At 35.4% G+C, this 26,194-nt stretch overlaps 1 protein-coding gene across 2 annotated transcripts in view; it reads left to right on the forward strand.

Moving 5' to 3' along the window:
• Positions 1-26,194, forward strand: part of LOC148946391 (uncharacterized) — an 85,948-nt gene that overhangs the window by 58,553 nt on the left and 1,201 nt on the right. For both annotated transcript variants that reach the window (XM_089097984.1, XM_089097985.1), the window contains exon 6: positions 22,858-23,043. In XM_089097984.1, coding sequence (XP_088954110.1) covers positions 22,858-23,043 — 186 coding nt within the window. The remainder of the gene's footprint in view (positions 1-22,857; positions 23,044-26,194) is intronic.

Genomic DNA, 26,194 nt, shown 5'->3' on the forward strand with positions numbered 1-26,194 from the left:
AAGTCAAAACAGTTGTGATACAGTGGTTAACAAGTCAGGTGGCAGAATTTTATGAGGAGGGTATTCAAAAACCGGTGCCACGTTATGACAAGTGCCTCAATATTCACGGAAATTATGTAGAAAAGTAGATTAAGATACAAGCTTTCATGTAAAAATAAAGTTATTGCGATATCTTTGCACGTCTTTTTTTAATTCCAAAACGGTCCTTACTTAAAAAACATGCCTCGTATATATATATATATATATATATATATATATATATATATATATATATATATATATATATATATATATATATATATATATATATATATATATATATATATATATATATATATATATATATATAATACAGAACAGCTTTCCTTAATATATTGTACTAGATGCGGAAATACCACAAAAACCTCACCCCAAACAAAGCAATAGGCCCCAGCGAGACTCAAACCGCTTATCATTCGCTTTTGACTTCGCCAAACTAACGACTCGGCTAAGACAGACCCCATGTTCCGCTATGTAAATTATCCAAAAGTATTTTGTAGAAGTCACAAAAGCTAATAGGCAATTTTCTAGGCTAGAGAAAAGAAAAGTATATACGATATACAAGATGCGATACAGGGGGGGGGGTCAAAACTTAATCACTTGACGATCCACCCAGGGCTAAACAGAAAGAAGGAAGCCCTCAAAGTAGTCAAGAAGATATGATACGAAAACAGTTGAAGACACTATGCGCTACATGTAAACCTCTGAATAGAGTGGGATGGAGGAGTGTACATAACAGTATTTGCATCAGGTTGGTTTGGTGTTCAACCGCACAAGATTGGTTTTGCACATGAGTATGCGCCTGCTTCATATTAACTCAATTTGCCTATTCATAAACGATGAGACTTATAAAATAAAATAAAAATAAGCCTTCTAGGAATTCTAAAAAATTGTATTAGGCCTACACCCTAAAAATTTCTATTAGGCCAAAAATTTGGGGGGAAGGGCATTGGAGCCCTTTGAGTTGAGACCGTAGGGGGCTCCCTCAACGATGCTCTCATGGACCCTGTTATAATATTAATAAGGTGTATACTCATGGAAGTTCTTAAAACTTATACAAAGGACGGTCCGATTTCAATGATTCTTAGAATTCTCTGAAAAAATTTCCAACCAAGATATTAAAAGCATATGAATCAACTTTAAAAGCATTTCATTTTAAAATAACATCGTTACATTATAGCGTTCTCATAACACAGCATATTTATTGGTTTCCATTCTAGATTTCAATTTAAAGTTTTAGAATATCAAGCATTAATTTAACCCAGTTTAACTTTCCTTCTCACGCATGCCAGTGTGGCCAGATCGTGAACAAAAAAATAAGCCGCAGCCTTTGAAAAACACGCCAAAAATAAGCCAGACAATTTTTTGCCCAAAATTTAACTTTACTTTTAATGGTGTCCAAGTTTTGACGGCCGTTTTATAGAAATATTGAAAAAAACTACGTTTTCTAAAGAGTTAAAGAGGCTGAGTTACAAGGTCGAACCTTAAAACGTACAGGGATTACGAGGCAAAGTTGGGGGCTGCCGCCCCCCAAACCCCCGCTTTCGCAGCCTTTAAATATAAAAAAATTTTCTTTAAACTGAAAGTAAGGAGCGACATTAAAACCTAAAACGAACATAAATTATTCCGTATATGAAAGGGGCTGTGCCCTCCTCAAGCCTCGCTCTTTACGCTAAAGTTTTTATTGTTTAAAAAAAGAGTTGTGAGAAAGTCAAACTTTAGCGTAAAGAACGAGGCGTTGAGGAGGGCACAGCCCCTTTCATATACTGAATAATTTCTATTCGTTTTAAGTTCGATTAACTCTTTAGAAAACGTAGTTTTTTTCAAATAATTTCTGCACGTTTTTGTACAGTTTATTACTTTTGTACACGTTTTTGTACAGTTTATTAGCATGCGTCGCATGCTTAGGTAGGCGCAGATCACCAAATCATATAAAAAGCTCAACCCGTAAACTCGATTTGTATCTAAGCGTCTTCAGTTTGATACTTGCATTTGTTGGAAACACATAGATTATCGAATTTTCTTAAATTTAAATTTTGATCTATGAAAAATTTGGATTTTTATATTACTTAAAGGAGAAATTAAAAGGTAAGGCTTATATAATTCTTAATAACTTACATTTGAAGATCGCTTGTTCATTTTGAAGCTGTTTCAAAACTGATTGTGCTGCCATATTAACAACCTGTTTATATACAAAAAAAATTATGCGAAATAAAGAGTTTTTAAAATTCTTTATGCTCATACATTCAATAGTACGACCTGAATTCAAATAAAAAAAAAACAAGTTTTCAAGTTCTGTTTATCTGACGTTTAACTAGGACAAGCCTCAGGCGCAGAGTCTATAGTATAGGCAACCTATAGTGCCCAAATAAGAGTGTATCCTTTGTACTATTGGCCCTATCTTTAGAGCCTTAGGGGTCTTAGGTCTGGACGTAGAGACCCACCACTACTGCGGCTTTTACATTCTCTTGAGAAATCAGACTGACTGATATACTACTACTTACTACTTAACTCCCATCCGGTCGGATTGGCCGACTCGGGGCTTCTCCTCTGACTGAACTATGGCAAAGCTTCTTATACGATTCCCTGTTCGCTGCAGTCCGAAGGAGTACCGACAGGGGATGGCTGGGAAAGTTTTCGCTCCAGCGCTTGGGAGGTCGTCGTTTTTTGGCGGGAGGCATCAATCCTTCCTTCAAACGCAATTTTTGGAAGTTGGGCTGGGGATATCCGCTGAACGTGGCCTAACCATCGAAGCTGTTGAAGCTGGATGGTCTGCATGATGGTCTGGGAATAGTTGAGCGAAGACAATAGCCGTTCATTTGATATTCGGTCAAGGTAGGTGATGCCAGAAAGCTTCCTCAGGGATTTTGTTTCAAAGGCCGCCATCCGGCGTTTGTCTTCTACTTTCAAGGTCCATGTCTCTGCTCCATAAGTTGCTACTGGAACCACCATAGCTCGAAAAGGGCGTGTTTTTAGTTTCAGCGACAGATGTTTGTTTTTCCAGATCGATCGCAATGACTTGAAGCATGCTGAGGCAAGGGCGAGGCGTCGTTTAATGTCTTTTGAGGAGTCGTTTGTTGACGTCAGCTCACATCCAATGTAAACGAAATGGTAAAACCACACGAACTATTACCCCTGGATCATAATTTTTCTGGGTTGAAGGTCTGTATCTGTATGCCGCGTTACCTTCATGGCTTTTGTCTTGTTAGCATTGATTTTCATCCCAAAGGAACTAGCTGCATGATCAATATCGTTAGCACTTGATTGCAGTTCCTCTAGTTGTTCGTTTAGGCGATTAACGTCATCGGCGTATGCAAGCAAGTCAAAGAGGTGTCCACTCATGAGTGCTCTCGTGTCATTGGGCACCAGTGCCAGTACAGCATTCAGGAATAGGCAGAACAGAGTGGGGGAGAGTATCCTTGCAGCACTCCTTGCAGGCATCCTTGCAGCACTCCTGAAGAGGTTGAGAATTCTTCAGTAAAGCCTTCGCTGGTCTGCACCATGCTTCTCGACTTCTCGTACATGCTCTTGATAATGTCAATAATGTCAGTGGGAATACCGTAGTGTGCCAGGATGTGCCATAGGCCATCTCGCCAAATTAGATCGAAAGCTTGTTTGAAATCGATAAACAGCTCTTTCCCGAATTCCAGGTATCTTTCCATAATTTGTCTGATCACAAAAATTTGGTCTATGGTGGATCGGTTTTGACGGAAGCCAGCTTGATATTCAGGGATTACGTGTCTTGTCAGGTTTCTGATCCGATCAAGGAGAATTTTCGTAAGGAGTTTAGGTGGTTGGCAAGTAAGCAATATGGGTCTGTAGTTTTTGCAGTTACTTTTAGATCCTTTCTTGTGCAATGGCACTATGGCGTATTTCGACCAAGACTCGGGGAAGTATTTTATTTCCCATACAGCTGATACTATTTTGTGGTACAGATCAACGACGATATCAGATTCCACTTTTAGAAGTTCTGACTGTATACCGTCTATTCCGGGTTTCTTATTCGACTTGAGGGATTTGAGTGCGGCTTCTACTTCTGACCTTAAGGGTGGTGGGGGTGGTTCCTCATCTCTGTGTGCTGGGAACTTTCGAAGCACTTCAGGATCTGGGTTTACTGTGAGATTAAGCTTTTCCTGGAGATCGCTTATCTTCGAGGCACTTCGCTTCTTTGCGGTTTGTCAGCTCTCTAGCACGTTTGAACATGAGGTGTGAGTTACCCCTACGGGAGTCCTCCTCACACTGCCAACATTTTTCAGTAATCATGTATTTTAGGGCTTGGCGGATTTTCTTCTCAATTTGACGTTTAACGTTTTTGAATCTATCCTTGCTTTCTCAATCGCGCTTGTTTTGGATCGTTCGTTTCTCGGTACACATATCAATAATCTCCTGGGTAATTCATGGCTTGTCTTCTGCAGATTTACGGCCGAGGACAAGCTCAGCTGTCTCGCTTACGGCCAGGCTGCTTTGCGAAACAAGTAGATCGATATCGGCTGGACTCAGCAGATCAGGTGTTTCTTGCAAGGTCTTTGACAGTCGTTTGTTGAGCTGCATTCTGTACTCTTGTCTCGTCTTAAGGTCTTTAAGGGCTTCTATCTGGAATCTTGGAACTTTTTGTTTCGGCTTGACAACGACCTTTAATCTTAGGCGAAGCGATGACATGAGGAGATTGTGATCACTATCAAAGGCCCCACCTCCTAGCGTCACTGTGTCTGTGAATGCAGATTTCCATCGGCTGGATACCAGTATATAATCTATCATGTTGGCAGTCCTTCCATCGGGGGACCACCACGTGACTTTTCTCTTTCGTCTGTGCTTGAACATTGTGTTTGTGATAAAAAGCTCGTTATCTCGGCAAAATTCAGTGAGTCGTTCTCCTCTGCCGTTGATCTGTCCGATCCGGAGCTTGCCCATGACATCTTCGTTTCCGCTATTGTCACTCCCCACGATGGCATTGAAGTCCCCGAGGACTAACACGATGTCTTTCTTCGGAATGGTGTCGACAAGGCTCTGGAGCTGAGAGTAGAAATCTTCCGACACTTCTTCCGACCTTGATGAATCCGGAGCATAGACCTGTACCACGGAGAGGTTTTTGAACTTGCTTTTGAGTCGGATCATCATTAATCTCTCCGAGACAGACACCACTGATAGAAGAGATTTCCTTGCTCCTTTTGTCAGCAAAAAGCCGACTCCTTGTCTGTGTGTTCCGTCTTGTCTTTCAGAAAGCAGGAGGGTTGCGTCTCCTATCTGTTCTTCGCTGATACCTGGTAGATGAGTCTCTGAGAGGCCGATGATGTCCCAATTGTAGCGGTTTGCTTCACGGAGGAGCATGTCTTTCTTTCCTGGTTTCGAGAGTGTCCGAAGATTTAACGTGCCGATTCTGGTGGTGATTTTTGTAGATAAAACCGGTCTAGTGTCCGTTTGTGACAGACTTGTCAAACATTGCCTTGATTCGTTTCCAACGCTGTTGGCTGTCAATACATCGGTTGCCCCGCATGCGGTAGCTTGTCCGTCGGTTTCCCTGGACGCGGTAGCTTGTCCGTTGGTTTCCCCGGACGCGGTAGCCCTATTTAGTGTTCTCATTGATTGCCTAGTCATAAATCATAAAGAGGAAAAGTTTCTTGGCTAGCTTTTGAAGCAACGGCAAGCCAATCCTCTCTGCTTCTAGCCGGGACCGTTGACACCCTCGAGTGTGTCTTCCGCTCTTCGCAGTTGTCCTCGCTGGAAGGATCATCCCACTTGGCATCACGGCGTCACCAAGCAATTTATCCCGTTACTGGGGGTGAGTTTAACGTCTTCGGGACATATCCACGCGCCGGTGGGCCCAGCAAGATCGCTATCAGAGGGGCTCACCTCCTCCTCTGTCCGTATTTATATCCCCCAGACAAGGGTGCACCGGCTATTTAAGACCCCCAGAGACTGGGTCCCCCCTTGGTCCGCGCCTTCTTATTTAATGTTCGAGGGTTTCCTCCATATCTGAAGGATGTTCCCCTATCCGCCACCTGGGGACGCGCCTGAGTTGCTTCGGGGAAGCACCTGAGAAGTTACTCAGGAATCTCAGGCTATATTGGGAATATCACACCTACATTCACGCCTACAAAAATATGCTCAAAAGTGTAATAGATATGACCCCTACAAGAAAATCTACGCCTGAGACACTATAGTTACACGTGGACATTGCAAAAAAGCGACAATGTTCCTTGGTACCTTCCCAAGCAAAGTGATTAAACACGTTTTGAAACTAGATGCTATTTGCATGCCAAAAAATTGGATGCTACAATCAGAATCGTTTGATTGACAGTTGCAAAAAGGGATAAGGGATTCGCGAATTGGACTGTACGAACGTTATTAATTGAATAATAGGAAAAAAACAGCTAGATAACATTTGTGAATTGGATCGTATTAAAATGGAGAAACAAAAAGGGATGGTCTTATGACTTGACCTACCTTTACTTCTTCGATGTGTACTGTATAATACACAAGTGCTGTTTGAACAGTGTTGTCAATTTAAAATAGAGTTTAACGTTATACTATACTAAAAAGTTGATACTAAGAGAGATGTAGATGGCAAGAAAAGAATTTTAATAACGGATAGCTTTACTTCTTCAATGTGTTCTGTATAATACACAAGTGGTGGGGTGATGGAGTGGGGTGTCTTAGAGTACTTATAATGCTGTACTGTGGGCCGAGTTGCTAGTGGAAAACCCGTGTGGATGACTTGAAATAAAAAATTTTAACAAGAAATCTCTGAAAAAATATTTTTGGGGGGTTGGGTTGTTGGCAGAAGGGTGTCTTAGAATACTTATAGTGCTGTACTGTGGGCCGAGTTGCTAGCGGAAACCCGTGTGGATGACTTGAAATAAAATTTTTAAATAAGAAATCTCTGAAAAAATATTTTTGGGGGGATGGGTTGTTGGCAGAAGGGTGTCTTATATTACTTATAGTGCTTTACTGTGGGTCGAATTCCTAGCGGAAAACCTGAGTGGATGACTTGAAAATAAAAATTTTGACGAGAAATTGCTGAAAAGTGTTTTGGGGGAGATGGGTTGATTGGCAGAAGGGTGTCTTAGAGTACTTTTTGTGCTGTACTGTGGGCCGAATTCGTAGCGAAAAACCCGAGTGGATGACTTGAAAATAAAATTTTTAACAAGAAATGGCTGGAAAGTGTTTTGGGGGAGATGGGTTGATTGGCAGAAGGGTGTCTTAGAGTACTTTAAGTGCTGTACTGTGGGCCGAATTCCTAGCGGAAAACCCGTGTGGATGACTTGAAATAAAAATTTTTAACAAGAAATGGCTGAAAAGTGTTTTGGGGGAAATAGGTTGATTGGCAGAAGGGTGTCTTAGAGTACTTATAGTGCTGTACTGTGGGCCGAGTTGCTAGCGGAAACCCCGTGTGGATGACTTGAAATAAAAAAATTTAACAAGAAATCTCTGAAAAGTGTTTTGGGGGAGATGGGTTGATTGGCAGAAGTGTGTCTTAGAGTACTTATAGTGTGATAGTAGGGGGCGAGTTGCTTGCGAAAAATCTAAGCTAATAAGGGTTTTTGACCGTAAACTCTAGTTTTTTGTAAGAAAATTTGGAAAATACAATTCGTTGGTTCATAGGTGAAACTTAAGTCCAGTTATTGATCGAAAAATAAACTATTTCTGTAAAATCTGAGCTAATAAGGGTTTTTTACCATAAACTCTAGTTTCTTGTAAAAAAATTATGGAAAATACAATTCCCTGGTTCAAATGTAAAGCTTAGGTCCATTTTGGATCGAAAAATAAAACTATTTCCGTAAAATCTATGCTAATAAGGGTTTTTGACCGTAAACTCTAGTTTTTTTTTGTAAGAAAATTATGAAAAATACAATTCTGTGGTTCAAATGTGAAACTTAAGTCCAGTTTTTTATCGAAAAATAAACTATTTCTGTAAAATCTATGCTAATAAGGGTTTTTGACCGTAAACTCTAGTTTTTTGTAAGAAAATTATGGAAAATACAATTCTCTGGTTCAAATGTGAAACTTAAGTCCAGTTTTAGATCGAAAAATAAACTATTTCTTTAAAATCTGAGCTAATAAGTGTTTTTGATTGTAAACTCTAGTTTTTTAAGAAAATTTTGGAAAATACAATTCTCTGGTTCAAATGTGAAACTTAAGTCTATTTTTGGATCGAAAAATAACTATTTCTGTAAAATCTGAGCTAATAATGGTTTTTGACCGTAAAATCTAGGTTTATGTAAAAAAATTATGGAAAATACAATTCTTTGGTTCATATGTAAAACTTAAGTCCAGTTTTGGCTCGAAAGATAAAACTATTTACATAAAATCTGAGCTAATAGGCGTTTTTGACCGTAAACTCTAGTTTTTTGTGAGAAAACTATGGAAAATACAATTCGTTGGCTCATAGGTGAAACTTAAGTCCTGTTATTGATTGAAAAAAAACTATTTCTATAAAATCTGATCTATTAAGATGTTTTAACCGTAAACTCTAGCTTTTTGTAAGACGATTATGGAAAATACAATTCTCTGGTTCAAATGAGAAACTTAAGTCCATTTTTTGATCGAAAAATAAAAATATTACCTTAATATATAATCCAATAAGGGTTTTTTGATCGTAAACTCTACTTTTTTGTAATAAAATTATGGAAAATACAATTCTCTAGTTCAAATGTGAAACTTAAGTCCAGTTTTGAATACTCATAATGATGAGGAGTGATGGTTCTAATTCAATATTTTTTTTCATAAAAACAAACTATTTTTTTTAACTTTGAAATTATTCAACTTTTTTTTTTGTACGTCACTTAAAATGACAAAATATGCTTACGGCTCCAGCAATTATACTCTATGATTGGTCAGAGACACGATGTGGCTTTCCCACTGGTGTTCTACGTCCGGTTATTGACAATACCTAGGCTATTGCATGCATTACATCAATATTTTTTACGCAGTAGAACTATAAACGCATAAGTCATATCTTTAAAATAAGTGATGATGGAGCATTTTAGTAAATTTTGTTCACATGACAATGTTATTGTAGCATTGAATGCTGAGAAGGAGAAGTATTTAAACTATGAGACAAGTACAAGTGGTAGCACTATTGGAAATGGTAGCATGCATTGTCATGATAGTAAGGAATTAAATTTCTTTGGAATACCGAAAAAATTCCATTGTACAAATGGTGGATATGCCAGATTGAGATATCTAGAGATAATTTCACTCAAAGAGAATGCCAACATGAAGATAATTGTTAATGACAGAGGACAACTCTTTGCTACTGTTGCAGGTATCACATTGCCTACTGATGCATCCAATCGTCATCTCTTAGGTATTGGCATTCAACGGAAGGTCAATAAAAGAAAGGCCTACTCTTCTACTAATATCGTAAACCATATCTTGTCTACGTGCCGAAACTGTTACATGTGTAGAAATAATGTGATAATAGACAGTGAAATTGCCAGAAAAATAATAAGGGCATTGTCAGAAAATATCACTATGGAATATCAAGATGAATCGATGAAAAACAAAGTGCCAGCAAACGTTACTACCATTAATAAAACAGTCGATGAATCAAATAATACCAAAGATGAAACGCATATAGAACCTCTCGGTGACACATCAGTAAATATTGTGAATAACTCAAAATGGAATAGTGATTATTCTACCGATTACGAGTAAAGAGAAGACAATAGCTACAATATCAAGAGAGAACATGGTGAACTATTTTATGGAACAGATTCAAAATGTCCAAAGTTGATCATTGATATTAATAATGTATCATAATATATTTTTGTGTTAATATTCCACATGACATTATTTTATTAAAAGTATATTATGTGCTACATTGTTATGTGTACATTATTTTTAGAGTATGCCAGCATATCAAACGTTTAGAATTTCTATTGAAACATCGGAGATGTAAAAAAAGAAATTTGTATACATCTATTGTCAGACACATGGGATAACATTGACCAAATCTAGGTATCAGAATGAATAAATTCTATATCAACATCCATTTCTCAGGTGCATAGGATAACATTGACAAAATCTATGTATCAGAATGAATAAATTCTTTATCAACATCCGTTGTTGGATATGTCATTATGAAAAAATTGTAAGTAAGTAAGCAACAAACTCTTTCTTGAATTCACCTCTTGTATATACAATAAAGAAATTTAATTCAGGAAATTATGAAAAAAAATTGAACAAACTCTTTATTAGCATTTATTATCGATTGAAGTCGCTACCTAGACAGACAATACAGCAATTTCACTAAATCTAAGTATAAGAGTGATTAAATTCTATATCAACATCCATTTCTCGGATACATAGGAAAAATTTGACAAAATCTAAGTGTTAGAGTGAATAAATTTTATTTATCAACATCTTTTGTCAGATACATCGAATAAAATTGACAGAATTTAAGTGTCAGAATGAATATTTTTTTTATCAACATCCTTTGTCAGATACATCAAATAAAATTGACAGAATCTAAATTTCAGAAGGAATAAATGCTTTAACAACATCCTTTATCGGATATGTCGGATAAAATTGAGAAAATCTAAGTATCAGAGTGACTAAATTCTATATCAGCATCCTTTTCTAGGATACATAAAATAAAATATCGGAAAAAATTGGCAAAAACTAAGTATCAGATTTATTAAATTCTATATCAACATCCATTTCTCAGGTACATGGGAAATAAAATCTATGTATCAGATTTATTAAATTCTATATCAGTATCCCTTTCTCGGGTACATGGGATAAAATTGACAAAATCTAAGTATCAGAGTGAACAATTTATTTTTTATCAACATCTTTTATCAGTTACAACAATTATAATTAACAAAATCTAAATATCAGAGTGAATAAATGCTTTTTCAGCATCCATTGTTGGACATGTTTAATAAAATGTGCAAAGTCGACATAGCTTTATTTCATTTTTTAATGTTAATTTGGACGGGGTTACGTGCGCGCACGATATTTTATCCTATGTATCCGAGAAAAAGATGCTGATATAGAATTTAGTCACTCTGATACTTAGATTTTGTCAATTTTATCCGACATATCCGATAAAGGATGTTGTTAAAGCATTTATTCATTCTGAAATTTAGATTTTGTCAGTTTTATTTGATGTATCTGACAAAGGATGTTGATAAAAAAATATAAAAGATTTTACTGAAATAGTTTTATTTTTCGATCCAAAAATGGACTTCAGTTTCTAATTTGAACCAACATGTTTCATTTTCAATATTTTTCTTACAACAAACTGTTTTTTACGTTCAAAAACCTTTATTATACAAAAATTTATGAAACTAGTTTTTTTTGAACCATAAATGGACTTAAGTTCAACATTTGAACATTGGAATTTTGTTTTCCATAATTTTCTTACAAAAAACTATCGTTTAAGGTGAAAAACTCGTATTAGCATAGATTTTACAGAAATAGTTTATTTTTCGATCCAAAACTGGACTTAAGTTTCAAATTTGAACCACAGAATTTTATTCGATGTATCTGACAAAAGATGTTGATAAATAAAATTTATTCACTCCAAACACTTAGATTTTGTTAACTTTTTCCTATGTATCCGAGAAATGAATGTTGATATAGAATTTAATCACTCTTATACTTAGATTTTGTGAAATTGCTGTATTGTCTGTCTAGGAAGCGACTTCAATTGAATGTTAATAAAGAGTTTGTTTAATTTTTTTATCATAATTTCCTGAATTAAGTTTCTGTATTGTGTATCCAAGAGGTGAATTCAAGAAAGAGTTTGTTACTTACTTACTTACTTACTTAGAATTTTTTCATAATGACATATCCAACGGATGTTGATAAAGAATTTATTCATTCTGATACCTAGATTTTGTCAATATTATCCCATGCACCTGAGATATGGATGTTGGTATAGAATTTATTCATTCTGATACCTAGACTTGGTCAATGTTATCCCATGTGTCTGAAAATAGATGTATGCGAATTCCTTTTCTTACATCTCCGATGTTTTAATAGACATTCTAAACGTTTGAAATACTAGCATACTCTAAAAATGATGCACACATAACAATTTAGTGCATAATATATTTTTAATGAAATAATAACGTGTAGAATATTAATACAAAAATATATTATAATAGATTAATAATATCAGTGAGTAACTTTGGACATTTTGAACTTGTTACATAAAATAGATCTTCATGTTCTCTCTTGATATTGTAGCTATTGTCTTCTCTTAACTCGTAATCGGTAGAATAATCATTATTCCATTTTGAGTCATTCACAATATTTACTGATGTGTCACCGAGAGGTTCAATATGGGTTTCATCTTTGGTATTATTTGATTCATCGACTGTTTGATTAATGGTAGTAACGTTTGCTGGCACTTTGTTTTTCATCGATTCATCTTGATATTCCATAGTGATATTTTCTGAAAATGCCCATTTTATCTTTCTGGCAATTTCACTGTCTATTATCACATTATTTTTACACAGGTAACAGTTTCGGCACGTAGACAAGAAATGGTTTACGATATTAGTAGAAGAGTAGGCCTTTCTTTTATTGATCTTCCGTTGAATGCTAATACCTAAAAGATGACGATTGGATGTATCAGTAGGTAATGTGTTACCTGCAACAGTAGCAAGGAGTTGTCCTCTATCATCAACGATTATCTTTATGTTGGCATTCTCTTTGAGTGCAGTCATCTCCGGAGATCTCAGTCTCGCATATCCACCATTTGTACAATGGAATTTTTTCGGTATTCCAAAGAAATTTAATTCCTTACTATCATGACAATGCATGCATACATTTCCAATAGTGTTACCACTAGTGCTTGTTTCGTAGTTTAAATGCTTCTCCTTGTCGGCATTAAATGTTACAATAACACTGTCATGTGAACACACTTTATTCAAATGCTGTACCTTTACTTTGTTTTATAAATATGACATACGTGTTTATCGTACCAATGCGTAAAAAATACTGATTTAATACATGCAATAGACTAGGTAGTGTCGATAACCGGACATAGAATACCAGTGGGAAAGCCACATTGTGTCTCTGAGCAATCACAGAGTACAATTGTTAGAGCCGTAAGCATATTTTGTCATTTTAAGATACGTACAAAAAAAAAGTTGAATAATTTCGAAGTTTAAAAAAAATAGTTTGCTTTTATGAAAAAAATATTGAATTAGAATGATCAGTCCTCATCATTATGAGTATTCAAAACTGGACTTAAGTTTCACATTTGAACTAGAGAATTGTATTTTCCATAATTTTCTTACAAGAAACTAGAGTTTACGGTCAAAAAAACCTTATTAGCTCAGATTTTATAGAAATAGTTTATTTTTCGACCCATAACAGGACTTAAGTTTCACCTATGAGCCAACGAATTGTATTTTCCATAATTTTCTTACAAAAAACTAGAGTTTATGGTCAAAAAGCCATTATCAGCCCAGATTTTTCGGAAATAGTTTTATTTGTCGATCCAAAATAGACTTAAGTTTCATATTTGAACCAGCCAATTTTATTTTACATAATTTTCTTACAAAAAACTATAGTTTAAGCTCAAAAACCATTATTATCTCAGATTTTACGGAGATATTTTTATTTTTCGATCCAAAAATAGACTTAAGTTTCCCATTTGAACCAGAGAATTGTATTTTCCATAATTTTCTTACAAAAAACTAGAGTTTAACGTCAAAAAACCTTATTGGCTCAGATTTTACAGAAATAGTTTATTTTTCGATCCAAAACTGGACTTAAGTTTCACATTTGAACCAGAGAATTTAATTTTCCATAATTTTCTTACAAAAACTAGAGTTTACGGTCAAAAACCCTTATTAGCATAGATTTTACAGAAATAGTTTATTTTTCGATCCAAAAATGGACCTAAGTTTCACATTTGAACGACAGAATTGAATTTTCCATAATTTTCTTACAAGAAACTAAAGTTTACGGTCAAAAACCCTTATTAGCTCAGATAATACAGAAATAGTATATTTTTCGATCAATACCTGGACCTGAGTTTCATCTATGAACCAAAGAATTTTTCTTTTCCATAATTTTCTTACAAAAAATAGAGTTTACGGTAAAAAACCCTTATTAGCTTAGATTTTTCGCTAGCAACTCGCCCCCCACTATCACACTATAAGCACTCTAAGACACCCTTCTGCCAATCAACCCATCTCCCCCAAAACACTTTTCAGAGATTTCTTGTTAAAAATTTTTATTTCAAGTCATCCACACCGGTTTTCCGCTAGCAACTCGGTCCACAGTATAGCACAATAAGTACTCTAAGACACCCTTCTGCCAATCAACCCATCTCCCCCAAAACACTTTTCAACCATTTCTTGTTAAAAATTTTTATTTCAAGTCATCCACACGGGTTTTCCGCTAGGAACTCGGCCCACTGTACAGCACTATAAGTACTCAGAGACATCCTTCTGCCAATCAACCCATCTCCCCCAAAACACTTTTCAGCCATTTCTCGTTAAAACTTTTATTTTCAAGTCATCCACTCGGGTTTTTCGCTAGCAATTCGGCCATCAGTACAACACTATAAGTACTCAAAGACACCCTTCTGCCAATCAACCCATCCCCCAAAAATATTATTTCAGAGATTTCTAGTTAAAAATTTTTATTTTAAGTCATCCACACGGGTTTTCCGCTAGCAACTCGGCTCACAGTACAGCACTATAAGTACTCTAAGACACCCTTCTGCCAATCAACCCATCCCCCCCCCCCAAAAAAAAAACACTTTTCAGCCATTTGTCGTTAAAAATTTTATTTTCAAGTCATCCACTCAATATTAGAATTACTAATAATTATTATAAAACTATTAAAAGTAATTACCTTTGAATAATTTATTGCTCAATCTTATATTTTTAGTTCGTTCTACTCCTCGTTGTCGCATGTCTTGTAACCGCATATTTCTTTATTCTTCACTTTGGTTGTTGACTCGTTTTAATTCTTGTTGCCGCTTATTTTCGAACCGGATGTTTCTTTGTTCTTCACTTCGGTTTTTCACTTGTTGTAATTGTCGCTGACGCAAATATTCTAACTGTATATTTCTTTGCTCCTTATTTTCATTTATCATTATTCTAGACATACCCTTTACCTTAAATGCTCGGATTGGTCTGGGTTGTTCAAACGTCCACTAGACATTATAAGGCTACTTAAACCGCTTTTTTGTAAATAGGTCAATTACACTTAGGTATTTTTTGCTCAGCTTTATTCATTTTGTAATGTTGCATGCGTCATAGATACAAAAACGACACATTTACTGCTTTGGGGGGGGGGGAGGATGATGTAATTTATTCTCTTGAACTGTGCTCATAAATATGACGTCAATCGTATGATTTTCTTGTCAGTCATATGTTTCTTGTGTAATTTTGCTATCATCATAGACATTAAAAACAATACAACCACTACTGAGGCAAATATGACTTATGTATGCTCTTGAAATGTGCTCAAAAATATGACGTCACTCCCGGGATTTTTTTTTCTTCCAAAAGTAAGTCTCTTAACGAATTTTCTTAAACTCGTGACCTGTATAGATCGTTTCTTTAGGCCAGAAAATCCCTGGATACCAATTTTCCAAAAAAAAAAAATAGGGAGCCGTTTTCGAGAAAAATTACATAAGTATTTTATATATATATATATATATATATATATATATATATATATATATATATATATATATATATATATATATATATATATATATATATATATATATATATATATATATATATATATATATATATATATATATATATATATATATATATATATATATATATATATATATATATATATATATATATATATATATATATATATATATAAAAATATATTTATATATTTATATAAATATATATATTTAATAATTACAAATTAATTATAATAATAGATATAATTATATTTATTAAATATGTTAATTAATGTAATTTGTATTATTTTACTTATTATATTTTATATGCCTATTTATATGTGTAATGTGATTAAATAATATTTAAAACTATTATAAATTATTATAACAACTATTAAAACTAATAATAATTATCAAAGAATAAGAATCGTTGTTTTCGTTGGTTATCACAAAATCAAACGTGCCCCCATAAATGTTTTTGTTTGCTTAATTCTGGCTGTCTCGTTGAATGTCACCGTTTCTACTACGCTGTTTGTTATCATATAATGCAGCTATATTTTAAACTTTCCCCTTAAGATTGTGCAGAAACCGTCGGCCGTATTTTAATAATATAGGATATATCTTACTTCCTGTATTAAAGGAATTTAGATTGCTTGAGCTTTTTAGCAGTATAACATCAAAATTCCTACAGTAAATAAGACTTAAATATCATGGAAATCTTATTTCATTCAGATACAGTCCCTATATCTTTCTTGTTTTCAAAGGATACTATATGAAAAGAGAACGCTTTCCTGATTTTTCCTTGTTTTAAACTTGGTTGTGCGACTTGCCCAAGGATATGGAAAGTCGTAAGTCCGTCATGGAGGATGGATTTAAACGTCCATTTCTTAGACGGACTCCTGACAGCGAGTCGGAATGTAATCCATAGATGGGAAATGTCCAGAATTACTTAGTGGAGTTATGAGACTTGGTTAAGCTAAAGGAGGCCCTAGAGGAAAATGTTCCCATTTCTCTCCCCCTTATCTTAGCTCACCTGAATGGGAAAGTCGAGCTTTGAATAAACATCTTTGCTTAATTTAAGGTTTTTCTTCTTTTCCTATTCCTTTCATTTCAGTTTTTTTTCAAAAAATCTTTTTGCTTAATTTGATACTTTTTCTACATCTTTTTCCTGTTCTTTATTTTTGTTTCTGTTTTTTTTTTCTTCTTTTTTGTAAAACTAAAAGTTTGACAACAGTTATGAGTGGAACATCCTTTGTGACTGCTACTACTGCTCAAAGCTCACTGCAGCACGAAGCCACCTGAGGCCAACATAACTGGGTATTCACCTTATTCACTCCAATTTATTCAAAGCTTTACTCTTTACCTTTTCAAGGAAATCCCAGTTTCCTTTAACTCCTTCCTTATTACTCTTTCCCATTCCACTCGGGTAGATCTGATTTTCATTTGGCCCCCGGTGATATCACAAGATTTAAACATCTTGACTTCCCCATTTGCCCGAATGGGAAAGTCAAAATTCTGTTTAATTTCATATTTAATCTTCTTCTTTTTCAGTTCTTTTTTTGGGTTCTTTACTTGGTTTCAGTAAAACCAAAAGGTTCAAATCAGTAAGTGGAGGCACATTCTTGATGACTAATTAAAGTCATCTAGAGTTCGCTGTTAATCTAAAAAAAAAGTGAAGAAGAATCCCTACCAAACAAAGATACCGGATAAATCTAGATAACAACATTATTGCTCTTATAAGGGTTTTTTGTCCTTTTTTGTAGAAATTCTCGTCTATAAACATATTTGTAATGCTTTCTCAGATCTTACATAATCCAAATGACTGATTTTGCAGTACAGTTTCTATCGAGCGTTGTAAATATCCACTGTTGGTATTTTTCCGTCGCGGAATTAAACTAAGGTGATTTTCCTTTTTAGGAATGGTATACATCGTTGAAACAAAAATCGAGTGTCAATTTTTTGAGTGTCAATTGCTAAAAAAGGGAAACTGAATCGCAGAGATTCCTTGGCATTTCAAAATGGGTATAATATGATAATGGGTATACCCATTTATACCCATTTTAATGGGTATATAATTTTGGTATCATTGATCGGGTAGTGAAACCTAGCATAACTAGAAAATTTAAAACAAGGTTTAAATTTATATCAAAGTTTAAATTTATTGGATAGAAAATATATTTTAATTGCAATGGAAAATTAAAAGCTGAAAAGTCAAACAAAGTAGAATGGAAGAGTCAATAGTGAAGATTAGGTAAAGAATAGAGATATTAATGTCTCTCGTCCGCTTTCGGTGATAGAGAGTCATTTGTCTTTGGCCAATTTAAACAGTGTTTCCGCTTTCCTTGAATTTCCGTAAAAGAAAACTGAGCTCTCAGAAAATGAACGTTCGTAAGCAACAAACGTTAATACGAAGTACAAATCATTCATTTTTGTTAACGTTTATTTCCAGGAATATTATAATATTTAAGAGAAAGTCGGGGATAGTTGAAGCCCTGAGTGTAAAGCAAAGGTAACAGAAAGGGTATAAATAGAACAAAATAAAGTTTTTTTTTATTTAGTTGCAGAATTCTGGTGGGTAACCTTAAATTATTTTTTTTTTTTTTTTTTTGACGAAAAAAGCTGTTTTCCGTCCAGAAACCCTATGTCTTTTGTAAACAGAAGGAAATTGAAGAGAAACAAATCTGTGAGACTACAGTACCGGTGGCGTATCTGTTCCAAGGAGCTACCGCACCATACACTACATTGTTACCCAGTTACTTTCCCTATCTGAAGGTTCTCCATCCTTAACTCGCCATTCACACAACCTCCAAATAGTCAAAACTATTAATAATTTTTAATTTACGTCAAAGTTTTAACTTTTGACGCTTATGAGACTTGACACCTATGAGGTTGTAATATCAGTGTCCTCATACAAATCACAACATGTAGCCTACATATTTCACTTGTAGCTTCCACCTTCCCCTGCAGTTTGGGTTTTAGTGTGTCTGAGCTTGTTGATTACAAAGTAAATATGGTAATATAGCACCTGCTCAATGCCCCTTCGTCTGCCAGTGTCAATCCTCCATTTGAACTGCATGAAAATGCTCCGTTCCGAACCTAGCATGGGTACAGCCTATGCCGGGGCACACTTCCAATACTGGGGTGCTTCTTGATGCGTAGATTGATGTCCTGGGGATGTGTATTAACAAGACAATTTGAACCGCGAGATACAGAACAGTGAGATTGCTGTACAGGAGTCCATGCTCCTCAGGCGAGACTGAGTGCGCACCGATTGCGCCAAATACCGAGGAGGAGGCGTCTCCGTATATATGAAAAGACTTGTACCACATTCATGTCTTAATCTTCCAAACTCAGCAGGGGAAGAAGCTCTGTGGTTTAGGGTGACCCTTCCAAACAATTTCGTGGTCATTGGAACTATATATAACCCTTTATCCTGTCATACTAACTACCTTGAAACCTCCATCGATTGTGTTCGGGGCAAAAAAGCCGAGTCTGCCATCATCCTCCATGGATGCTTCAACGTCCATCATAGCGTATGGCTTCGTAATAAAAATAATAATAAAGAGAGGTCAGACCATTATGATACAAAAATGGACCAGAGGTCAGACCAGACTCACAATCAACAGTGGGACTACCTAGCGAAAAATCAACAATGGGACTACCTAGCGAGATCCATAGACAAAGACCGAAGCTCTTGCTCCGGCGTTTGTTGAATCTGGACGACGATGGTAAAAAACTTCGCAATTTTCCTGATTGAACCAATACTTTCCTTGATCGTGTGAACCATTCCGCTGCTAAAGTTCTTTTCATTCTTCAACGTCTTGATGTGACCAAATTATGGGGTCCCGACAGCATAGCCAATGTGTCTTGAAGTCATGTTTTGTCGAATTAGCTGCACCTTTTTCATTGCTTTTATGGCTGTGACTTTGCTTTTGAACCTGTCCGTGCACATAGAAATCCTTACATGTCATTCACGCACCTAAACCAGGTGGGGATTCAACGAGCGTTTTCTCCTGTACACCTTTTAGCATTTTCTCCTTTGTTGGAAAAGTTTACAAAACCGTTTTCAGTTATACACATTTTACATTATCTGGAGTCAAATGACCTTTTGTGTAACTGTCAATGCAGGTTTTTGCTGTAAATGTTCAACGCTTGACTGCCTAGCGGCTCAGCACCAGTAGTGAACGGAAGTTATTGCGAAAGGAGTCTAGATCAGGATATTGTCATTTGACATCACTAAAGTTTTCGACAGAGCATGGCACCGTTGCCTAATGAAGAAACTACGTGTATAGTGTCTGTGGAATTCTGTTAAAAGGGATCGAAACCATTTTTCTGATCGTTCAGTTCTGGTTGTTCTCGACGGGTTCACTTCCCGCTAATGTCCAACAAAAGTAGGCGTACCCCAGGGGAGTCTTGTGACATACGCTTTTCCTAATCTATACAAATGACATGGGAGACAACCTTGCAAGCCCATTGCATCACTTTGCCAACCACACCACGACACATGGAACCGTGTTGAAACATAAAGACTCAACCAAAGCCTCCTTATCCTTATCGATGAATCTTTTGAGAATTGAAAAGTGGTCTGATGTACGGATGATCAAATTCAACGCGTCAGAAACAAAGGAGCTGCTGATCATCCAATCAAAAGTACCTCTAATACACCCTAGCTTCATCTTCACGAATGAAGTCATAGAGGGTTGATTAACTCTGTCTCTTTGGAATACACTTCTCCACAGATCTCTCTTGGAAAAACTACCTAGATCTGGAAAGAACCTCCTGGGGATGGAAGCTGGGGATCACTCTTCGCTGCAAAAACCTTGTACTGTCCAGGTCGATCATCCCACTTTAAAACTCTTGCACCAGATTCATCGCCGAATGTGGGTGCCTGCTGTACCGAAACGTTGTTGGCACAACTTATAATGCAAACACCAGATTCATAACACATAATACGTTACTTACGACTCTCCAGTCTGTTAGTGAAAAATTTGATTTAGTGGCAATGGCTGTTTTCTAAAAGCGAAGTAGAGCTTTGTCCAACCGACAAAACAGGTGCAGAGGCACACAGCTCGGTCCAACTATCTTATAATGAAAATGCAGAGAATAGAATACACGAAGAACAGCTTCGTTCAACGTTGTACTTCGATTTAGAACGAACTTCCTGGGAACATTTTCCCTAAAAGTCACTTTGTTGACTCCTTCAAAATAAGATTCACCAGTATTTAAAACTTCGTCATAGACCAATGTAAAGGACTAACAGCAAATCGACACTTAAAAAGTACCTGACACTGCAAATTTAAGACTAATAGCAAAAATCAAAACGTGGGCATTACATTTTTCACAAATCGTGCTTAATTTCAATCAAAGTTGGTGTATCTGATTTATTTTCCGTGTGTAATTTTTTTTTTTTTAGTCCTTTAGTGTCTCTGTTATAACGCAAGACAAAAAAGTTTGTATCGTACGGTATCATTCATCCATCTATTGCATTTTCAAAGCTGCTGAATTTTGGTTAAATTAAAAAAATACATTGGAAATGCATTCTATGCGTGTTTGTGAGCATTTTAGTATTCTGGAAATATATTTGGGAACATTTTCGTATTCTGGGAGCATATTTAGGAAAATTTGCATATACTGGGAACATATTTGGGAATATTTCATAATCTATAAGCAAGTTTAGATCATTATCTAAAAAAATCCTATGTAATATCGCAATTTTGGCTCAAAGAATAGATTGATCTGAAACTAATGAATCCAATGATATAAGCATGTTGTTCTTTTGTTGCAACTATAGCTGTAAGCTTGTCGCAAAATCGTATGATTTACATCGTAGCCTTATAAACGTAAACCTTATTAGAATATGAAACTTAAGGAATATAAACCTTAAGGGTCTATGATTATCTTAAATATCACTGCCATCCGCCGTTAAGATTATTGTGCCTATTTATATTCGGCTATATTTTGTCTCTCGCTTCTTCCTTTTCTCCTTATTTTTATTTTTTCATCTTTTATATATATTTTTTACGAGGACTCTACTGCGTAACTTAGTAGGACATAACCAGCATGAAATTAGCCTGAAACAACATATAAGAGGCATGGAATAAGAATAAGACTGGAATAAGACATGGTTTAAAGAGGAGGCTGTCTTGTCTTGGGAGGGTGTGAAGAGGGAGGCTTTGAATACAATGGGATGGAGGAGGTGCACGCGTAGCTGTGCTGGCCTCAGGAGACGTGGTGCTGCAGTGAGTTAATAGTAGTAGTAGTATTAGTGATGTATACATGTAGATATACAAGATACACACGTAGCAAGCTAAAAAAAAAAGAAAGAAAATAAGGATTTTTAATGTAACGAACGTAAAAATTTGACTTGAGGTTTTTTACAGTTTCTATAAAAATACAGTGCTATAAATGCTAGAATCTAAAGAATGAATTTGCAGCTCAACCGTTTGTGTCACCGTCATGTGTCAACCGTTTGTGCAACCGTCATGTGTGAGAACATATTGTTGGTCATATAAAAACATGGTTGTCGGTATGAATAGATCAGAAATGGGTCGAGGGGGGGCAAAAATATTTTTATTTTGAGATCCTTGGTATATTGTCAGCCTCATCATTTTCAGTTCGACTAGATCCTAGAACTATGCTAAAAATAAAACTCATTATCAGCACCTGAGACCTTGTTATTTCTTAATCCTTTTAGAGGTATCACTCAGTGGTATGTGACCCTGCACAACTGACTGATGGAGACAGTAATGACCCAGACAAATTTTACATTGGGTAAATAAACAGGATCCCAGGTAGAAATTTGGTATTTTGATTAGGTGATTTTAATGGGACTTTTAACAAGGATGAGATTTCTAGGGGAACTATCCAAAAACAGTTGGATATGAAACTCCAGAGTCTAGAATTCGACGGTGTAGAAGAGGGATGAATAATTTAGGAAAATAGTTTATAGGGTAGCAAAAGGTGCCTTTCATAGGAAAGTTAGAAACGCATCTGGGAATATTGTCTGGGAATATTGTCTGGATGTTTCTTACAATCCTTTTTTCAACTTTTCTCTAATCTTTTAAGTTTCAAAAGATAAATTTATCACAGTAATTAGTTATATATTTTATATTGGTTATATATTATATAATTAGTTATATATTAGTTATATCGTATCAAAAAGCTACCGTAATATATTTGTATTTTTGTTCCAGGGATTCACTACGCCCACATCAGCTCCTCCACGAAGAAAAACAAATGCATTCCTGTCCCCACTGCAGTTTTTCTACTTTGCAAAAAGGCACCCTCAATCGTCATTTGAGTTATGTTCATAATGTGGGAGGCAAATGTACATGTGAAACCTGCGGATTTGAAGCCAAAAATAGTCACCATTTAAAGAGGTAGATTGAATATAATAAACAAATTCAAATATAATTATTAATATAAAGAAACTATAGTAAATAAGATAAAATTAATGGTAACACTGGCCGAGAGCGGCTCTTCCGAAAGAAACAACTTAACAAAATAAAAGTAGTGCCTTACTTTAATGTACTTCTATTTCTATTAATCCATTGTTAATTCGCGTTATATGCCATTGATATCCATATTTTTATGTTATTGAAAACAATACTATATGTAATAACAGGGTTGCCAACTGCCGACGTTTAAAAAGATTGCAAATCAAGGCCAAAAAAGAGTGAATTTTGCTCAAACAGAGTGAGAGTAAAAAAATTTGCGCATCCCCTCTTCTGCGCCCCCACTGAGGTAAAAAAGAGTGCATTTCACTTGAAAAAAGTACAGGTTGGCAACCCCGTTCTTTTGGTTAAATGCACTTCTGACAAATATGCCAACTACTGATGTTTAAAGCGAATGAAAACTGACGCCCAAAAAGAGTTATTTTCACTCTTCCGCATCCCCTCTGAGGTAAAAAAAGAGAGTGCATTTTGCACGAAAAGTATGCAGGTTGGCAACCCTATGTAAGATAGCAAGCAAACACTCAGGCGAAAATATGTTTCTTTGAGTCTAAATAGGAGCTACCTCTTATACGACGCGTCCAGAGGGGAAAAACGAGGAAGAAATATAGTATTAGGACTATACATGGGACCGTCAGGGGGAAGGAGGTGCGTTAGAAGGGTAACGAACATTATGATGAAAAGGAGATTTGAATAAGCAGTCTAAAGGTACTATTTTTAGTTTATTAAGATGTTTTCTGTGGAACAGCTCGTTTCCTCCAATGTTACCAAAGTAGCTATGTTCCTTATGTCGGAGATACATCTGTATGCGAGTTATGCGGATTTGAAGTCAAAAACAGTTATTGTTTAAAGAGGATGAATATTTATTATATTTAAAGAGGTTACTAAAATAAAGAATAAAAATGTAATTGTATTAATATATTGGAAATTGTAAATGTAAATAAATAGAGTAAAACGTTATTGACTGAATATATGTATCAATAAATGTAATTAATTAAATGATTAAAGATAAACAGATAGGAATGATAAATAAAGATAAAAAAGATAAATAGATAAGAAAATATAATATAATTAATTAAAAAAAAATAAAAATACATCCGATAAATGTACTAAATAGACTAAAACACCGTTTAATAAAAATATACATATTGATAAAATATTATAATGTAAATTAAATAATTTAAGATTAACAACTAGGAATGTAAAAATAATATAATAAACAATAATTTAATTTTACTTTAGTTTCTAGATCGTCATAAAATATTTGTGATGCTCACATGCTCACACTTGTGAGCACTACTGCTGTCCTAGTGAGTATTATTTTGGGTGAATAACTCCAGTTCTCTAAGAGATTCAATTTCTGAACGGACATTACAATTAGTACTTTGTTTCTTATCAGGAAACTGTGGATACCACAAAAGAATGCAATAGACTCCTTTAGAAATAATAATTGGAATAATGAAGATGTAAGGAATGGTGAAACCCATCAAGGTCGTTACCTTTAACAGGGATTTTTCGCCTTTAATTAGGCCTGAATAATGCTGGCGTTGGAAAAATTCAACGCTGCAGACTTACGTTTTCCCTCAAGGAGCTTGGCAAAAAAAAACGTTTGAAATCTGCAAAATCGCTGCGGTTTTCTGAAAAACGGCGAACTTTGAACAACACCTGTACGTTGTGGAAAAAATGCATCAAATACTTGCAAAATCGCAGGCAGGATGCGACAAATCGCACCCACCTTAACCTGATCTTACAGAAGATGGGTTGCTACTTTTGAACGTCTATTATAAAAAAAATGAATGGTAATTTCCAGACAATATCACACAGATAGTTGGACAATCAGCTATTCATTTCATTCCTGAGCATGTGTTCATGCATGTGTTAGAAAAATTCAACGTTGTGATCTTAGGTTTTCCCCGAAGGAGGCTGGTAAAAACGTCCGAAATCCGCAAAATCACAGCCATTTTCGTAAGACACAGTATGTGGGAACAAAGAGTGAGATGAATAGATGCTGTAATTCCTTTTGTAATTAGTTTCATTTGAGACGTCACCAAGCATCTTTTTTCAGTTTTTTCGGGATATAGTCACTGTTTGAAAGACAGTGTATTACAATTACTAGGTATTCACCTCTAGGTAGCAGTATTATTCAATATAAGGAAGATTTTGAGGTCTCTTATCCAATATAAGGAGGATTTTGAGGTTTATTATCCAATATAAGGAGGATTTTTAGGTTTATTGTCCAATATAAGGAGGATTTTGAGGTTTATTATCCAATATAAGGAGGATTTTTAGGTTTATTATCCAATATAAGGAGGATTTTGAGGTTTATTATCCAATATAAGGAGGATTTTGAGGTTTATTATCCAATATAAGGAGGATTTTGAGGTTTATTATCCAATATAAGGAGGATTTTGAGGTATATTATCCAGTATAAGGAGGATTTTGAGCTTATTATCCAATATAAGGAGAATTTCGAGGTTTATTATCCAATAAATGAGGTTTAGTATTATCCAATATAAGGAGGATTTTGAGGTTTAATATTGGAGTGATTAATTCAAACCAATCAAAGTCATATAACTCAAACTAGTGTTTCTCGTGAAAAACAACGAAGATAGGTCACAACTTTGGGGAAATTTGTTTCGTCCTCCCAGCGCCCTTAATATATTTTTCTTAAATGCTCTGCTAACTAGAAACCAAACAACCGGAAAAAACTGTCAAACTGAAGTTTGACATTTGGGTAAGGGTGAGTGAATATCAATCACGTCAATACTATTCTTAAACGATCCGACCATGGTTAATTTTGCTGTGTATTTGATGTCATATTTGTATGCAGGAATTGTTTAATTAATTGGCCGCCTTGCAGATCAATTACACCTTGTGGATTAATAGTAAAAGTCAATTAATCCACAGCAGAAATATATATAACGAACAGTTGCGAAAACTTTCTTCAAAAATGATACAACATTAAAGCGCGCTAATTCGGGAAGGCTCCCAAACCGTCAGAGCAATAGGTTCAGTTGCTACTAGGTTTTCCGTCGGATCGGATCATAGCAATTGTCATTGCGCGTACGCGAGGGTGGAG

Source organism: Artemia sp. Qi Xiang Cuo, chromosome 12, assembly GCF_049724085.1.
Source record: "Artemia sp. Qi Xiang Cuo chromosome 12, ASM4972408v1, whole genome shotgun sequence".
Taxonomy (NCBI): Eukaryota; Metazoa; Arthropoda; class Branchiopoda; order Anostraca; family Artemiidae; genus Artemia; species Artemia sp. Qi Xiang Cuo.